Source organism: Melanerpes formicivorus, unplaced genomic scaffold (assembly GCF_026170545.1).
Source record: "Melanerpes formicivorus ecotype bairdi unplaced genomic scaffold, bMelFor1.0.p_v2 SCAF_52, whole genome shotgun sequence".
NCBI classification, from domain to species: Eukaryota; Metazoa; Chordata; class Aves; order Piciformes; family Picidae; genus Melanerpes; species Melanerpes formicivorus.
In genome coordinates, this window is record NW_027142404.1 from 1,122,946 (window position 1) to 1,141,551 (window position 18,606).

At 50.2% G+C, this 18,606-nt stretch overlaps 1 protein-coding gene across 4 annotated transcripts in view; it reads right to left on the reverse strand.

The window, feature by feature from the left end:
• The window catches only part of ERBB4 (erb-b2 receptor tyrosine kinase 4), a 979,801-nt gene that overhangs the window by 327,397 nt on the left and 633,798 nt on the right, over positions 1–18,606 (reverse strand). For all 4 annotated transcript variants that reach the window (XM_068160757.1, XM_068160755.1, XM_068160756.1 and 1 more), the window contains exon 4: positions 11,524–11,658. In XM_068160757.1, coding sequence (XP_068016858.1) covers positions 11,524–11,658 — 135 coding nt within the window. The remainder of the gene's footprint in view (positions 1–11,523; positions 11,659–18,606) is intronic.

Sequence of the window (18,606 nt, forward strand, 5' to 3'; positions counted from 1 at the left end):
ATGGTGCTTCAAGGCTTATTTTGCCCTTGGAAAAAAATCTATGAATCAATAGGTAAAACAGAGGGGAGAGCTTTTAAAGCACAGTCTTTCACCAAGGAATTGACTGAAGCACAGGGTACATAGTCACAGACCAATCCTCTTCTTCCTGTGCCTCGTGGAATGATGGAGAAGTGCTTCTGCACAGCTCAGAGCTGTGCTGTTTTCACACAGCCAGGTGCCATTAGATACAAAGCAGCAGCAGAGGAGTGCTGTGTCATCAACAGCAAGTGGACTGAAGGTCTTCTGCTTGAAAAAAGTGTCCTGCCAACGGTTTCCAGGGCTTTTCCCCAGCTGACAGGGACAGGGTCACACAGCCACCTCAAGGCAGGGGAAATTTTTCCACAGATCCCATTGCACTTCAGGGTCTGAGCAGAGTTCAGTTCAGGAGAGCACTTGTGTTACCAATAAAGGCTGAAAGGTGAGACATTAATGCAAATATAAATCACTCATCAGTTTGGCTCCACCTCCCATGGAGCTATAGACAAAAGTCACTAAACATTATAAAGGTTGGCCAGCAGAGCCAGGGAGGGGATTCTCCCCCTCTGCTCAGCTCTGCTGAGACCCCACCTGGAGTACTGCCTCCAGTTCTGGAGCCTCTATTCCAGGAAGGATCTGGAGGTGCTGGCCAGAGAAGGGCCACGAGGATGAACAGAAGGCTGGAGCACCTCTCCTATGAGGACAAACTGAGGGAGTTGGGGTTGTTCAGTCTGGAGAAGCGAAGGCTCTGAGGAGACCTAATTGTGGCCTTCCAGTGTCTGAAGGGGGCTACAGAGAAGCTGGGGAGGGATTTTTTTAGGGTGCCAGGGAGCGATAGGACTGAGGGGAATGGAAAAAACCTAGAAATGGGTAGATTCAGAGTGAAGGTTAGGAGGAAGTTCTTCCCCTTGAGGGTGGTGAGAGACTGGCAGAGGTTGCCCAGGGAGGTGGTGGAAGCCTCATCCCTGGAGGTGTTTAAGGCCAGGCTGGATGTGGCTGTGAGCAAACTGCTGTACTGTGAGGTGTCCCTGCCCATGGCACAGGGGTTGGAAGTGGATAATCCTTGAGGACCCTTCCAGCCCTGACAATTCTGTGATTCTATGAAGGTTCAGTATTGGGTTGAGAACAAAAATTCAACCTTGAAAGTAGAAAGCTATTTTAAAATCTCTCTTACTCAAAGAGTTACAAACTCCATCCTGGACATGCAACCACATAGCTTCAGTATTTTTAGGTGTGTAATTGATTGATGTATTTGAACCTGTGCCATTTGCTATGCAAGCATTGAGGTACACAATAATTGCAACCCTTCAGGCTTTCCTGTGCAACAAATTCTCCAAGTGAAGCTCCAGTGAAAATGCTGATTCAAAACACAGTTCCACGTCGGTCCTTTGCTGACAGCATAAATAATAGACAGCCCAATCCCAGTCCTGGGTCACCTTTCTTTCAGCTTCACTATGAACCACCATCACCAAACTCCTGACACAGGCACTGAGACACAGAATCAGAATCACAGAATCAACCAGGTTGGAAGAGACCTCTAAGAGCACAGTATAACTAAGGTTGGAAGAGACCTCGAGGATCATCAAGTCCAATCTATCAACACAGACCCCATGACTAGACCATGGCACCAAGTGCCACATCCAATCCCCTCTTGAAGGCCTCCAGGGATGGGGACTCCACCACCTCCCTGGGCAGCACATTCCAGGGAGATGATCAAGTCCAACTAACTAATCAACCAGACCATGGCACTAAGTGCCTCATTCAGTCTCTTCTAAAAGGCCTCCAGGGATGTCGACCCCACCACCTCCCTGGGCAGCACATCCCAACGGCCAATCTCTCTTGCTGGGAAGAACTTCTTTCTAAGATGAAGGCTAAACTTCCCCCTGCACAGCTTGAGACTGTGTCCTCTTGTTCTGGTGCTGCTTGCCTGGGAGAAGAGACCAACCCCCACCTGGCTACAACCTCCATTCAAGTAGTTGTAGAGAGCAATGAGGTCTCTCCCCTGAGCCTCCTCTTCTCCAGGCTAAGCAACCCCAGCTCCCTCAGCCTCTCCTCACAGGGCTGTGCTCCAGACCCCTCCCCAGCTTTGAATACTACAGTCCTTGTCACATGCTGCAATGTGGGATCTGGTCCAGTCTCTACCATCAAACCCAAGGAGAACATCCAGGACATAAATCAAAGCATCTGGGTTTTCACTGGACTTCCCCTCAAACTCATCAGAGAGAAGTTCAGTGAGCAGCAGAGGGGCCAGTCCGGTGCTCTGTGCTTTTCAACATCACTTTCATTTATGACTATGATGAGAAATAGCTACTAGAAAGTTCTGTTTCTTGAGTAATTCAAACATTTAACCACAAATATGCATCTAAAGTGTATCAGTGGCTTTGCAGAAGACATCACAGTTCTTCATTGGAAACCAATGCACAACTTTGCTTATCCATGCAGGGCTAGGGCAGGGGGGTTGGACCAGATGGTTTCCAGAGGTCTCTTCGAAGCCTCACCACGCTGGGATCCTGTGATAGTCAGATTTAAACTTTATCTTTTGATACCCAAGAATATAATCCAAGGGAATGGATTGCAGTTTGAGGAGGCAAGATTTAGGCTGGAGATTAGGAAGAAATTCTTGACAGCGTGGGTGGGGAGACACTGGATGCCCAGGGAGATTGTGGATGCCCCCAGAGCAGGATCACCTAGGACAGGTCACACAGGAACATGTCCAGATGGGTGTTTAAGGCCAGGCTGGATGAGGCCTTGAGCAGCCTGGTCTAGTGAAAAGTGTCCCTGCCCACGGCAGCGGGGTTGGAAGAAGATGAACTTTAAGGTCCCTTCCAACCCAGACCATTCTGTGGATCTGTGGCTCTGTGAAGTTGTCTACCAGTCAGGAGGCATTTTAGGTAGGAAGTCTAATCCTGATGTCCTGCTTTATTTCTTGCACCGTGGCTGGGAATTGCACCTTGGGTCTCTAGCTCTGAAGGGCAGAGCTGAAGCTTTTCAGTGAAGGGTCTAAATCCAGCAGGCATCAGTTGTGGGCAATAGGCTTTTGCAAAACATGGCTCCACCATGCTTGGCTCATGCTTGAATTCGTGGCTTCTTTTTGCAAGGAGAGAAAACAGATTTTCAGCACTGAAGAAACACATTCAGTAACATCTAGCTAAAGGGATTTTGTTTGCTGTTGTGTTGTTTTTTTGTTCCCTGCTCCTTAGACAGTTAAGCACTTTTGAGATTCCCACTGCGAGGTGCCCAGCTTAAAAACCCCAGGCTGACAGTGTTGATTTCAGGTAAATGGAAGAGAAGGCTGCTGTCAAGCTACAATTAATTCTAAAGGTTTCATCCACAAGGCACCAGTGTGGGAATGATCTGAAAACAGTAAATATTGTTATTATTTCAGCATTGCAAGTCACAGCACCAGGCACAGAAGTACCTGTCCTCAGAGAGCTGAGGATGCGTGGTCCCCTGCACATCTGTTTATTGCATCCCAGCAGCGCACACCAAGCTGCGCCCCGGCAGCCGCTGGCTGTGCTCATCCTAACAAGAGGATGGTGCAATCACAGCATCACAGCATCCCAGCATCACCAAGGTTGGAAGAGACCTCAAGGATCATCGAGTCCAACCTGTCACCACACACCTCAGGACTAGACTATGGCACCAAGTGCCACATCCAATCCCCTCTGGAACACCTCCAGGGATGGGGACTCCACCACCTCCCTGGGCAGCACATTCCAAAGGCAAACGACTCTCTCTGTGAAGAACTTTCTCCTCACCTCCAGCCTAACCTTCCCCTGGCACAGCTTGAGACTGTGTCCCCTTGTTCTGGTGCTGGTTGCCTGGGAGAAGAGACCAACCCCTTCCTGGCTACGACCTCCCTTCAGGTAGTTGTAGAGAGCAATGAGGTCACCCCTGAGCCTCCTCTTCTCCAGGCTAAACAACCCCAGCTCCCTCAGCCTCTCCTCACAGGGCTGTGCTCAAGGCCTCTCCCCAGCCTTATTGCCCTTCTCTGGACACCTTCAAGTCTCTCAATGTCCTTCTTAAACTGAGGGGCCCAGAACTGGACACAGGACTCAAGGTGTGGCCTAACCAGTGCAGAGTACAGGGGCACAATGACTTCCCTGCTCCTGCTGGCCACACTATTCCTAATGCAGGCCAGGATGCCATTGGCCTTCTTGGCCACCTGGGCACACTGCTGGCTCGTGTTTAGGCAGCTGTCAATCAGCACCCCCAGGTCCCTCTCTGTTTGGCTGCTCTCAGCCACTCTGACCCCAGCCTGTAGCTCTGCATGGGGTTGTTGAGGCCAAAGTGCAGCCCCTGGCACTTGGACTTGTTGAATGCCATCCTGTTGGACTCTGCCCATCTGTCCAGTCGGTCAAGGTCCCTCTGCAGAGCCCTTCTGCCCTCTACCTGACCGACATCTGCTCCCAGCTTGGTGTCATCTGCAAACTTGCTGATGACTGACTCAATCCCCTCATCCAGATCATCAATGAAGCAATAGAGAGAAGACATTTCAGGCCAAAGTCTGTGTCTGCAGTATTTCTATGATAGTGCTTAAGATGCCGTGTCCTTTTCAACTGGCTTCTGGACACTGCTCAGGCAATGAAAGCATGCAAAGGAGGGGATCACAGAATGACAGAAATCATCCACATGGAATAGAACTCCAAGCTCACCCAGTCCAACTTTCCACCCAGCACTTCAGGCTCAACACCAAACCATGTCCCTAAGCACCAGCTCCACAGGCTGCTTAGACAACCCCCAGGGATGGTGACTCCAGCACTGCCCTGGGCAGACCATTCCAATGGCTGAGAGCCCTCTCTGGGAAGATGTATTTTCTAGCATCCAGCCTGAACCTCCTCTGCCACAGCTGGAAACCATTTCCTCTGCTCCTGAATCAGAAAAGGTTTATTCCCAGAGCTCTCTGGCCATACTCTCTTCCGTGTAGCACTGATGTAAATGCAGGGGATTGCCAGGGTTAGCAGACCCGGGGTATGAAACAAGCACAGAGGTAGGGGACTGATTTTCTATCAGAGCATCTTCATTTCACTCCACCCTTTTGTCCTCCTCTTCCTCTGCTGATTGCCTTGGAACAGCAGGGAGGGTTGCAAGTAGAATTATCCCTGAGGTGGGACCATTATCAGCTCTCAAGCTGGCTGGGGGAGAAAGCAGCATCGGCAGCTTGCAGTGCTGTTCCCTCCTGGGGAGGGAGGTGGAAAGAGTGTGGCTGAGCCCTGATGTGCACACACCGGTGCATGGCAGTGCCCCTAGCACAGCAGTGCACTCACACCGACATGCTGCAGTCCTCTCCAGCAGTGACAACGTCCTCACAAGCACTATGCTAATCTCTGAAGGCAGGGCCTCGTTCCTTCAGACATGCAGACACCTTGGGGGGATGTTCCATCTGCTACAGAGGGCTGGAGACAGCCACAGCGATGCTAAAACACCCAGCCGGGGTTGAGGCTTTAGGACCTGCTGGAACTATGGAGTATCTGCTTCTGAGACTCATGCCAGTTCCCAGCCTTTTATCACTGAAATATTCTCTGCCAGGGAGCACTCTGGAGGTGGTCACAGTGAAATGCCCCTGGGGGTTAAACTCTTCTCCAGTCCTGCCAGCCATGGCTTAACATGGCACAAAGGCTGATGCATCTGCCTCAGGTCTTACAAGGCACAAAGGCCAAAGCATCTATCTACTCAGGTCTTACATGATTGCCCATCTACACAGACTCCCCCAAATTACTACTAGTATGGACTTTGTTGAGCCAGCAGGTTTGATTGGTTTAGATTCCCAGGTCACAGCAGCCTCCCTGACAGACCTTCTCCTGTAGAACTGGTTAGATCAGTAGTGAAACCACTCTTTCTTTTCAAGAGATTCTGACTTGGGAAGTCCCAGAGGGCTTTCCGTGACCTCCCTTCACTTAGGATATTCTTCCAGCAGGACTTGGCTGAGATTTGCATTTGCCTGGAGGCACCTAAGACTCCAGAGAATTTAATACAGTCAAGTAAAATAAACAGTAAATACATATACATGCTGGGTCAAGAGAAGTGTGGCAGGACGAGGGACAAGGGCTTCAAACTAGAGCAGAGTAGATGTGAGGAACAAGTTCTGCACCATGATGGTGGTGGAACACTGGATCAGGTTGCCCAGGGAGGTGGTTGAGGCCCCATCCTGCCCTGTTGACTTGCTGGAAGGTGTCCAGAGAAGGACAACAAAGCTGGGGAGGGGTTTGGAACACAGCCCTGTGAGGAGAGGCTGAGGGAGCTGGGAATGTTTAGCCTGGAGAAGAGGAGGCTCAGGGGAGACCTTATTACACTCTACAACTACCTGAAGGGAGGTTGTAGACAGGCAGAGGTTGGTCTCTTCTCCCAGGCAACCAGCACCAGAACAAGAGGACACAGTCTCAGCCTGCACCAGGGGAGGTTTAGGCTGGAGGTTAGGAAGAAGTTCTACACAGAGAGAGTGATTGCCCATTGGAATGGGCTGCCCGGGGAGGTGGTGGAGTCACCATCACTGGAGGTGTTCAGGAGGAGACTTGATAGGGTGCTTGGTGCCATGGGTTAGTTGATTAGATGGTGTTGGATGATAGGTTGGATGCAATGATCTCAAAGATCTCTTGCAACCTGGTCTCTCCTCTCCTCTCCTCTCCTCTCCTCTCCTCTCCTCTCCTCTCCTCTCCTCTCCTCTCCTCTCCTCTCCTCTCCTCTCCTCTCCTCTCCTCTCCTCTCCTCTCCTCTCCTCTCCTCTCCTCTCCTCTCCTCTCCTCTCCTCTCCTCTCCTCTCCTCTCCTCTCCTCTCCTCTCCTCTCCTCTCCTCTCCTCTCCTCTCCTCTCCTCTCCTCTCCTCTCCTCTCCTCTCCTCTCCTCTCCTCTCCTCTCCTCTCCTCTCCTCTCCTCTCCTCTCCTCTCCTCTCCTCTCCTCTCCTCTCCTCTCCTCTCCTCTCCTCTCCTCTCCTCTCCTCTCCTCTCCTCTCCTCTCCTCTCCTCTCCTCTCCCTCTCCTCTCCTCTGCTCTCCCTCTCCTCTCCCTCTCCTCTCCTCTGCTCTCCCTCTCCTCTCCCTGGAAATATTCAAGGTGAGGCTGGACAAGGCTCTGGGCATCCTGATCCAGTTGGGGATGCCCCTGCTGACTGCAGGGAGGTCAGACTGGATGTCCCTTCCAGCCTGGACCATTCCATGATTCTATGATTCTATGAGTCAGTCTATGCAGAGAAGGACTACACCTTGTAAAGCACTGAGCATCATTTAGAGTAGTGGAGAGCCAGCCAGTCTGTGCCTAGCAAGCACCCACACTGCCTAGCAGATTATGAACCATGACAGGTGAGCCAGATCTGAGAAGCCTATACCTTACTTAATGACACTCCACACTGATCTCTGTTCTAGAGTTATAATTCAGTGTTCATTTCTCCAAGTACTTTCTGCACCAGTACAAATAACTTGTCTTATTTCTTTCATAAGCTACCAGTGTAGCATATTCCCTTTCTCCTGTCTCTTGACAGGTAGTAATAAGGTTCCACATTTGAATGATTTCATTTGAAGGCTTTAAAGAGAGGTATATATATATATATATATACACACACACCCCCACACCCTTCTGTGTGTGCATGTAGTTCCATGTGTGGATGCACATGTGGAGAGCTGTTTAATTTTAGGCTTACTGTGGTTCCTGTACCTGCATTCTTTTCTTCCCAAAGCTTTAGCATAGTTGTTAAACCATTTCAGACATTTATTTGCCTTCTGTGTAAAGGGGTTTAGACTTTTCACCTGTGTAAATTGTGAAGACAGAAATAGCTTGGATCACCTCATCAGGGGTCATGAATGAATGGAGAGGGAATCCAGGTTTTTGGAGAAGGACACTTAGGTTTATTAAATTAGGTATAGTCTAGATGTGATCTGCTCCATCCCAAGCAGTAGACTCAGAGAATCACAGAATCAGGGGTTGGAAGGGACCTCAAGGATCCTCCAGTTCCAACCTCCCTGCCATGGCCAGGGACACCTCACACTACAGCAGCTTGCTCACAGCCACATCCAGCCTGGCTGCAAACACCTCCAGGGATGAGGCTTCCACCACCTCCCTGGGCAACCTCTGCCAGTCTCTCACCACCCTCATGGGGAAGAACTTCTTCCCAACATCCAATCTCAATCTACCCATTTCTATTTTTGCTCCATTCCCCCCAGTCCTATCACTCCCTAACACCCTAAAAAGTCTTTCCCCAGCTTTCTTGTAGCCCCCAACAGATACTGGAAGGCCACACGAAGGTCTCCTCACAGCCTTCTCTTCACAAGACTGAACAGCCCCGACCTTCTCAGTCTGTCCTCATAGCAGAGCAGCTCCACCCCTTTGCTCATCCTTGTGGCCCTTCTCTGGACACCTTCCAGCACCTCCAGATCCTTCCTGGAATAGAGGCTCCAGAACTGGACACAGTGCTCCAGGTGGGGTCTCAGCAGAGTGGAGCAGAGGGGGAGAATCCCCTCCCTGGCTCTGCTGGCTACACTAAAAAGTTGTGTGGCTATCTTAATGAAGCTGCCTTTATACACAGCTCTCGGCCATCCCTGGACCAATGTTGTTTATCAGGTTTGCCATGCACAAATGGCAAAGCACACATTCATCCTTCCCTAGGTTTCAAAACATCTCAAAAGGAATGCAAAAGTGTTTCAAGAAAACTGAACTTAAGTAGCTACCTTCTCTCCTCATGCTCTGGGAGCTAATATTTGCCTTTATCTCTTTCAGGGTGTGATTTCAAAAGTAGTCAGCACTGATCTTGCTCTGAGTCCTCTGGAGTCACCACTAGAGCTTTCCTTAGCTTAAAAAGATAGCATTGATGTTGGTTGCTTTTCAAGAGGAGCTGATTACCTTGGTGCTGCAGAAGCATTTGTCTTGAATAACTGCCAGAGTTTAAAAGAAAACCCACGAGCAGAACAAAAACTGAGTTAACAACCAAGTCTGTTTCTTGTTGATGACTCACAGAAGGGTACAGGCATTCCCAGCCTTCAAAGGTTTTATCAGTTCTGCTTAGAACTGAGCACAGCATCATAGTATCAGTCAGGGCTGGAAGGGCCCACAAGGATCATCTAGTTCCAACCCCCCTGCCATGGGCATGGACACCCCACACTAGATCAGCCTGGCCAGAGCCTCATCCAGCCTGGGCTTAAACACCTCCGAGTTCAAATCTCGGTGGAAATATTTTTTTTTTTTCCCCCTCAGTTTAGGAAGGAGGTTGACTTGCTGGAACGAGTCCAGAGAAGAGCAACAAAGTTGGTGAGGGGTTTGGAACACAGCCCTGTGAGGAGAGGCTGAGGGAGCTGGGGCTGCTTAGCCTGGAGAAGAGGAGACTCAGGGGTGACCTTATGGCTCTCTACAACTACCTGAAAGGAGGTTGTAGACAGACGGATGTTGGTCTCTTCTCCCAGGCACCCAGTACCAGAACAAGAGGACACAGTCTCAGGCTGTGCCAGGGGAGGTTCAGGTTAGATATTAGGAAGAAGTTCTATACAGAGAGAGTGATTGCCCATTGGAATGGGCTGCCTGGGGAGGTGGTGGAGTCGCCGTCATTGAAGGTGTTCAGAAGGAGACTTGATGGGGTGCTTGGTGCCATGGGTTAGCTGTTTGGGTGGGTTGGATTGGTTGATGGGTTGGACACGATGATCTTGAAGGTCTCTTCCAACCTGGTTTGGTTTATTCTAATAAAGGTTTATGGGATTTAACCTCCAGGGACAGGGCCTCAACCACCTCCCTGGACAACCCATTCCAGGGCTTCACCACTCTCATGGGGAAGAACTTCCTCCTCACCTCCAGCCTCAATCTCCCCACCTCCAGCTTCATTCCATTCCCCCTAGTCCTAGCACTACCTGAGATCCTGAGCAGTCCCTCCCTAGCCTTCTTGTAGCCCCCTTCAGATACTGGAAGGCTACAATGAGGTCACCTTGGAGCCTTCTCTTCTCCAGACTGAACAGCCCCAACTCCTTCAGTCTGTCCTCACAGGAGAGGTGCTCCAGCCCTCTGCTCATCCTCGTGGCCCTTCTCTGGACACCTTCCAGCACCTCCAGGTCCCTCTTGCAATAGGGGCTCCAGAACTGGAGGCAGGACTCCAGATGGGCCAGTGATGATCAGGTTTATCATAGTACCATAGTATCAGTCAGGGTTGGAAGGGACCACAAGGATCATCTAGTTCCAACCCCCCTGCCATGGGCAGGGACACCCCACACTAGAGCAGGCTGGCCAGAGCCTCATCCAGCCTGGCCTTAAACACCTCTTCTCCAGACTGAACAGCCCCAACTCCTTCAGTCTGTCCTCATAGGAGAGGTGCTCCAGCCCTCTGCTCATCCTTGTGGCCCTTCTCTGGACACCTTCCAGCAAGTCAACCTCCTTCCTAAACTGAAGGGCCCAGAACTGGACACAGGACTCAAGGTGTGGCCTAACCAGTGCAGTGTAGAGGGGCAGAATGACCTCCCTGCTCCTGCTGGCCACACTGTTCCTGATGCAGGCCAGGATGCCATTGGCCCTCTTGGCTGCCTGGGCACACTGCAGGCTCATGTTCAGCCTGCCATCAACCAGCACCCCCCAGGTCCCTCTCTGCCTGGCTGCTCTCAGCCACTCTGACCCCAGCCTGTAGCACTGCCTGGAGTTGTTGTGGCCAATGTGCAGAGCCTGGCACTTGGATGTGTTCAATCTCAGGGCCACTCTGGATGGTTTACCACACCCTGAAATGTCCCTACACCCAGAATTCTCAGAACAGTATGTCTGCTCTGGTCTCACTTCTGACATCAGGCATAAAATTTTTCCCAGGCTGTACCTGAATTTCAATGCTAACACATCCTGAGGCTACTGATTAATAGCATAGCATTCATTTGGAATGTATTTACTCTGTTATGGAATATTTTACCCTCAACACTTTGTATCCCTGTCACCACCATTCCCTAGAACTCGTTACTGCTGCAAGAATCATCAAAATACTCCTAAATGTGAATAACTGTGGGGAAAGGAAATGGGGAAAAGAGATAAAGGAAATTAATCAAGCATTAAAACAGAGAGAACACATCAAAAACAGAGGAGTAGTTGCTGCATTGTGAAGAGCACCCCAGCCCCTGCAAGTTCTCTTTCTTCACAGAAATATACCACAAGATAACTCTGTGAGGTTCCTTTCTCATCTGAAGTCAGAACACTCCTGAGCCCGTGCCATAATTACTCCAGCAGTTAATTATGATGCCATGGGCATCAGAATTGTGACTCGAGGACCAGCCTGAGCGGCAGGAACAAATGCAAAGCAAACAACAGTATCTGTGCCTCCACAGCAGCACAGTGGCCTTAGCAGTAAATGGGGGGTTAACAAAAAAGGAACACGCAGAGCATTTAGAGCATTCAGAAGGTGTCTGATGTTCCCCCAAACCACTCCATAGACAAGAATGATTTTAACATCAGCTTAAGTGCTCCTACAAGCAGCACAGAGGGAACATTTACAGATACAGCCATGGACATCCTTCTGTTGTTTCATGCAGAGCAGAGGAGAAGGCTCAGACAAAGCCCAGTACTTACATCCTGAGCTGCCATTCGTTGGAACCAGAGTGAAGTTGGAGGCCCAGGGGTTACGCACAATATCCTGCCAGTGAATGGTGTCTGCGAAGCAAAGGAATTTGTTCTGGCCAACATAGACTCCACCATTCAGGATTTCTGCAGAAAGAACAAGAGCACACACTTGTAAGACCTTAGGCATGAAGTTGATTCAATCCATGCTGCTCGGTGTCCTGGAAAGAAAGGGAGCGCGAATTAAATGCACACAAGTCTCACTGTTAGGCTCACTTACTGCTCGCAGAACTGGAGGGCAAGGAGCTCACAGTGAACACCAACACACAGAACAGACCTGAGGAAGGCAGCCACAGCCCTGCCAGCTGGGTTACAGGGTCTATGGAACAGCACTGTTAGCTGTGCAGGGGATAACCTGCCAGGCTTCACTGGCTTCGAATGCAGCACAAGCAATCAGCCACACTGTGCTGCATTTAATATCCCCCTGTGCACAGATCTGCTGAGGCCACACCTCGAGTGCTGTGCTCAGTTCTGGGCCCTTTACTCCAGGAAGGACATTTCAGGGCTGGAGAGTGTCCAGAGAAGGGCAACAAGGCTGGAGAAGGGCCTGGAGCCCCTGGGCTATGAGGAGGGACTGAGGGAGATAGGGTTGTACAGACTGGAGAGGAAGGGGCTGAGAGGAGACCTCCTTGCTCTCTACAGCTCCCTGAAGGGAGGTTGGAGCGAGGAGGGGGCAGCCTCTGCTCCTTGGTGGCAAGGGACAGGAGCAGAGGAAATGGTTCCAAGGTGCAGCAGGGGACACTCAGGCTGGGTGCTAGGAAATGTTTCTTGCCAGAGAGGGCTCTCAGCCATTGGAATGGTCTGCCCAGGGCAGTGCTGGAGTCCCCATCCCTGGGGGTGTTCAAGCAGCCTGTGGAGCTGATGCTCAGGGACATGGCTTGGTGTTAACCCTGCAGTGCAGGGTGGAAGGTTGAGGGTAGATGAGCTTGGAGGTCTCTTCCAACCAAATGTTTGCTGTGATTCTGCGATTACTATGTGTGAATGCCTAAAGCATACAATAAAGCAGGGTAGGAAACTGATGAGGTAGGAATTGCTGAGTCCACAGGCTATGAGAAGGATCCAGTCGTGACGACATTTCCTGATCACTGTTCTGCTGTACTGGCCATGACCCAAAATACTCAAACACTCAGTATCTACCATTTCAATCTCAAATACTATTATCCCAACCCACCAATGACATACCTTCATGAAGGCATGTGCCAAACTGGGGTGGTTTCTGAGCACCTGAAAGTTTTTGGTTGGTTGTTTTTTCCCCACAATTGTACTGTTTGTGTCAGTGTGATTTAAAATGAAACAAAGGGCTCCCTGCACTGTCTCTGAAGACTTCATTTCATAGTATCATAGTATCAGTCAGGGTTGGAAGGGACCACAAGGATCATCTAGTTCCAACCCCCCTGCCACACTACATCAGGCTGGCCAGAGCCTCATCCAGCCTGGCCTTAAACACCTCCAGGGACAGGGCCTCAACCACCTCCCTGGACAACACATTCCAGGGCTTCACCACTCTCATGGGGAAGAACTTCCTCCTCACCTCCAGCCTCAATCTCCCCACCTCCAGCTTCATTCCATTCACCCTAGTCCTAGCACTCTCTGAGATCCTGAGCAGTCCCTCCCCAGCCTTCTTGCAGCCCCCTTCAGATACTGGAAGGCCACAATGAGGTCACCTGGGAGCCTTCTCTTCTCCAGACTGAACAGCCCCAACTCCTTCAGTCTGTCCTCACAGGAGAGGTGCTCCAGCCCTCTGATCACCCTTGTGGCCCTTCTCTGGACACCTTCCAGCACCTCCAGATCCCTTTTGGAACAGGGGCTCCAGAACTGGAGGCAGTACTCCAGGTGGGGTCTCACCAGAGCTGAGTATAGGGGGAGGATCACCTCCCCTGACATTTGTAGCACCAGAACAATTATTTAGGCTTGTTTTACCTTCTGCATTTGTTCAAACTCACAATTTTTCTGCTTGATGTGGCTCATCTGTTTCTAAAGTAGAGGACAATCTATGTGAGTTCCTCATGCAGCTAAAACTTCCTGCACAGCTTAGTGTCAGAGGTTCAAGGCTCAGCAGAGAAACATTAAAGGCAAGTTACCAATGGCACCTTCACAGTATCACAGTATCACAGTATAACTAGGGTTGGAAGAGACCTCGAGGATCATCGAGTCCAACCTATCAACACAGACCTCAGGACTAGACCATGGCACCAAGTGCCACATCCAATCCCCTCTTGAACACCTCCAGGGATGGGGACTCCACCACCTCCCTGGGCAGCACATCCCAATGACAAATGACTCTCTCAGGGAAGAATTTTCTCCTCTACTCCAGCCTAAACTTCCCCTGGCACAGCTTGAGACTGTGTCCTCTTGTTCTGGTGCTGGTTGCCTGGGAGAAGAGACCAACCCCTTCCTGGCTACAACCTCCCTTCAGGGAGTTGGAGAGAGCCATGAGGTCTCCCCTGAGCCTCCTCTTCTCCAGGCTAAGCAACCCCAGCTCCCTCAGCCTCTCCTCACAGGGCTGTGCTCAAGGCCTCTCCCCAGCCTTGTTGCCCTTCTCTGGACACCTTCAAGTCTCTCAATGTCCTTCTGAAACTGAGGGGCCCAGAACTGGACACAGGACTCAAGGTGTGGCCTAACCAGTGCAGAGTCCAGGGGCACAATGACTTCCCTGCTCCTGCTGGCCACACTATTCCTAATGCAGGCCAGGATGCCATTGGCCTTCTTGGCCACCTGGGCACACTGCTGGCTCATGTTTAGGCAGCTGTCAATCAGCACCCCCAGGTCCCTCTCTGTTTGGCAGTTCTCCAGCCACTCTTTCCCCAGCCTGTAGCTCTGCATGGGATTGCTGTGGCCTTAGTATGACATTAAATGGTGCTGTACAGGCAGGGGTTTCACACTTCACATAGAAACCTTAAGAGTAAACCTTGGCTGTGGTAGTAGTGGTGAACGTTGGCTGATGGTCCTCATGTCCCAGGAACACCTTTAAAAACTCCTGTGGGGATGATTAGATTGGATATTAGGAAGATTAGGTGTTAGATTTGATGCTAGATACAGCAGACAGGCTGGGAGGGCTCAGCTCTTGGGGCTGAAATGAAAGATTCCTTCTTTTTTCTTTTATTTTCCAGTTTGGTACCTTTGCTGTAAGCTTCTAGGCTCTGTGTGTGGGGATGTCTGTATAGAGTGGCAAAGTTAAAGCAATCAAAAGGCTAATTACAGGTTGGCAGGTCAGTAATGTTACCAATAACACACTGACTGTATGAGAAATTATTGTTTCTCAGGCAAATACTCTTCTCCAACCTGTCTGAAAGCCATCCCTGTATTTCCAGATCCTGGTTTAGTCCACTGGAGCAAAACTAGAAGTGGGTAGATTCAGACTGGATGTTGGGAGAAGTTCTTCTCCATGAGGGTGGTGAGACACTGGCAGAGGTTGTCCAGGGAGGTGTTTTGAAACCTAGGGAAGGATGAATGTATGCTTTGCCATTTGTATATGGTAAACCTGATAAACAACATCGGTCCAGGGATGGCTGAGAGCTGTGTATAAAGGCAGCTTCATTAAGATAGCCACCCAAATTTTATTTAGTGTAGCCAGCAGGGCCAGGGAGGGGATTCTCCCCCTCTGCTCCACTCTGCTGAGACCACACCTGGAGCACTGTGTCCAGTTCTGGAGTCTCTGTTACAAGAATGATCTGGAGGTGCTGGAAGGTGTCCAGAGAAGGGCCATGAGGATGAGCAGAGGGCTGGAGCTGCTCTGCTCTGGAGACAGACTGAGAGAGTTGGGGCTGTTCAGTCTGGAGAGGAGAAGGCTCCAAGGAGACCTTCTTGTGGCCTTCCAGTATCTGAAAGGAGCTACAGGAAAGCTGGGGAGGGACTTTTGAGGGTGTCAGGGAGGGATAGGACTGGGGGGAATGGAGCAAAACTAGAAGTGGGTAGACTGAGATTGGATGTTAGGAAGAAGTTGTTCTCATGAGGGTGGTGAGAGACTGGCAGAGGTTGCCCAGGGAGGTAGTGGAAGCCTCATCCCTGGAGGTTTTTGCAGCCAGGCTGGATGTGGCTGTGAGCAAGCTGCTGTAGTGTGAGGTGTCCTTGCCCATGGCAGTGGGGGCTGGAACTGGATGACCCTTGAAGTCCCTCCCAACCCCTGCTTCTGTAATCCTGACACACAACAAGGAAGGAATTACTGTGTCTTTGTTCTTTAAATCCCAGGTTTGCAGGCTGCAGCATGCAGGGGAGGAAGCCCCCAAGGAAAGAAGGCATCAGAGGATCATCCATAACTACATCCTGCCACCATATTAATCAGTTCAGAGTATTACTCTTTCTTGGAAAGCTCTGCTTTAAAAGCTGGGCTTTTCATTGAAAAGGGGCTTAAAAATGAAAACAATATTAATAATCTTATGGAGAAAAGAGCCCAGATTAGAGAGACAGCAATGATCTGGATGCATGAGATTCTTATCATCTCTGGAGAAACCCAAACACACAGCATCTGCTAGCAATTGTCCTCTGGGGGGAAAGTGGGACATAGAAGAGCGCTTGAAAGTGTGACCTGTGATGATTGCTCTGTGTTGTCCCTGCTCTGCAGGATTACCCAATCCACTGTGGCCCAGACTTTGATTAAAAATAACACTGAACAAGCCACACAAAAAATCTGTGAAAGCTACATTCAGAGCTGAAACAGTTGCTCAGGATTCCAAATGGTGCCACTGTCAGCTGGGACGGCTGAACACCTGCCACTGGCAGCCTTTCTGGTCCGAGAGCAGTCACTCCTGACAGGACCTAGCGCATCTTCTTTTCTGCTAGGAACTCTGATGCATTCCTGCATAGCAGGCAGTATCACAGTATCACAGTATAACTAAGGTTGGAAGAGACCTCCAGGATCATCGAGTCCAACCTATCAACACAGACCCCATGACTAGACCATGGCACTTGGTCCAATCTCCTCTTGAATGCCTCCAGGGATGGTGACTCCACCACCTCCCTGGGCAGCACATCCCAATGACGAATGACTCGCTGGGTGAAGAACTTTCTCCTCACCTCGAGTCTAAACCTCCCCTGGCACAGCTTGAGACTGCGTCCCCTTGTTCTGGTGATGGTTGCCTGGGAGAAGAGACCAACCTCTGCCTGGCTACAGCCTCCCTTCAGGTAGTTGTAGAGGGCAATGAGGTCACCCCTGAGCCTCCTCTTCTCCAGGCTAAGCAACCCCAGCTCCCTCAGCCTCTCCTCACAGGGCTGTGCTCAAGGCCTCTCCCCAGCCTTGTTGCCCTTCTCTGGACACCTTCAAGTCTCTCAATGTCCTTCTTAAACTGAGGGGCCCAGAACTGGACAGTACCTCACCCTAAAAGTAATTTGAATAGTTTCAGATTGTAGAAAAAAAGCTTTTTTTCTTTTCATCATAAACCAACCAGAAACTGTCCTCTTTCTACTGCAGGGCAAGCTGACCACTTTCCTTGTGATTTGTTACAGGACCACAGGATCAGAGGATGTTAGGGGTTGGAAGGGACCTCAGGAAACCTTCCAGTCCAACCCCCTGCCAGAGCAGGACCATAGAATCCAGCACAGGTCACACAGGAACACATCCAGACAGGGCTGAAAAGTCTCCAGAGGAGGAAACTCCACAACCTCTCTGGGCAGCCTGTTCCAGTGCTCTGTGAGCCTCACAGTGAAGAAGTTCCTGACCATGGAAAACGCTCTGACTTGCCTCATCACTGAATAACAACTGTTGTTCCTGGTGCCTTTCCCCAAAGCCACGCTGCAGCATCTACCCTTGTCCCGCGCTGTACCATTCCTCACAGGTGAGAGAGTTAAAGCCTCCTGCTCTGTGCAGTGAGACACTAATAAACCTGAGCCAGAATATCCAAGATGGGCTCTCACCTGAATTAAATAACCCTGAGCTCACAGTTTACCACAACCTTCAAAGTACTTGTGCTAGGCTCTTCCTGCTCTGTGGCATCCAGGTTCATTCCCTTTCCCCCTTCCCATTCCAAGCTGTGTCTTGCTTTTCTTTATGCCGAGGCTCTGGCATGTGTAAATCAGCACAGATGCATTGGCTTCACTGACTTGAATGCATTTTGCACTTCTCCACCCTCCCTTAGCAAGAACAATGCCTGCAAAGACCTAATAAGCCCTGTTGCGTGGTAAGCAAACGAAGCACAAATGTAATCAATATACAATGGAGCTGCTGTACAAGGAGCTCATCATCATCAAGTCATCATCTCGCTTCAATTTACAGTGCTGGAACTGCCAGATAAAGTTAAACAACAAACAGGAGGAGAAAGGCAGCTCTGCCTGTGCAGATGAGCTAGCAAAGGGAGCCAGGCAGAACCAGGCTGCTTCTCCCTTTGGCAGCACCCAAGGTGCCTCTTTGCTGAGCTCCTTCTGAGGCTGGAGCAGACAGGGGCGTGACAAGTCTCCTAGCGAATGTAGTGATTTCTGCTGTGGAGAAAGAAGATACTTCCTGCCAAAGAAGCATGAAAACGGGCTGCTTATAGTGGAACACATCCTAGATAGCATTTGGGGGAGGGCTTTTTTGTCTTCTACACCATTTTTTTGTGACACTGGAACATTGTTAGTCCAAACACACCACTGCTGCCTGGGGCAGGAGGCAGAGCAATCGGCTTGATCAACTGCTGACCACACTACCTTTGCAGTGCATTGGCAGCAGAGGCTATCCTTGGGCTTTGTGCTGCTCAGGGACACAGAGTTAGTTACAAAAGGGGATTTTGAAGCACAGGCCCCACTGGCTCTCACTGGGAAAAGAGTTCCTAAAGGTATCAGGTATTTTGGACACCTTCCTGTGAGGCACTGATGGCCACACTTAATGAGTACCACAGTCTCCCAGTTAGGCATCAGGGCTGGAGCAAAGGAGAGGCTCCAAGACCTTTCATCACTGATTCTGAAGGGAATGCAGAATCTTATCTCCCTTATTAGAGCTACTTTACTGGCTTAAAAGTGTGCAATTCTGTAACCAAAGATGAAAAGAAATTACCAAGTGCACTCGCCACTGACTTCTGTCATTATTTTGCTTATTACTCCCAAATTAGAATCATTTAGGTTGGA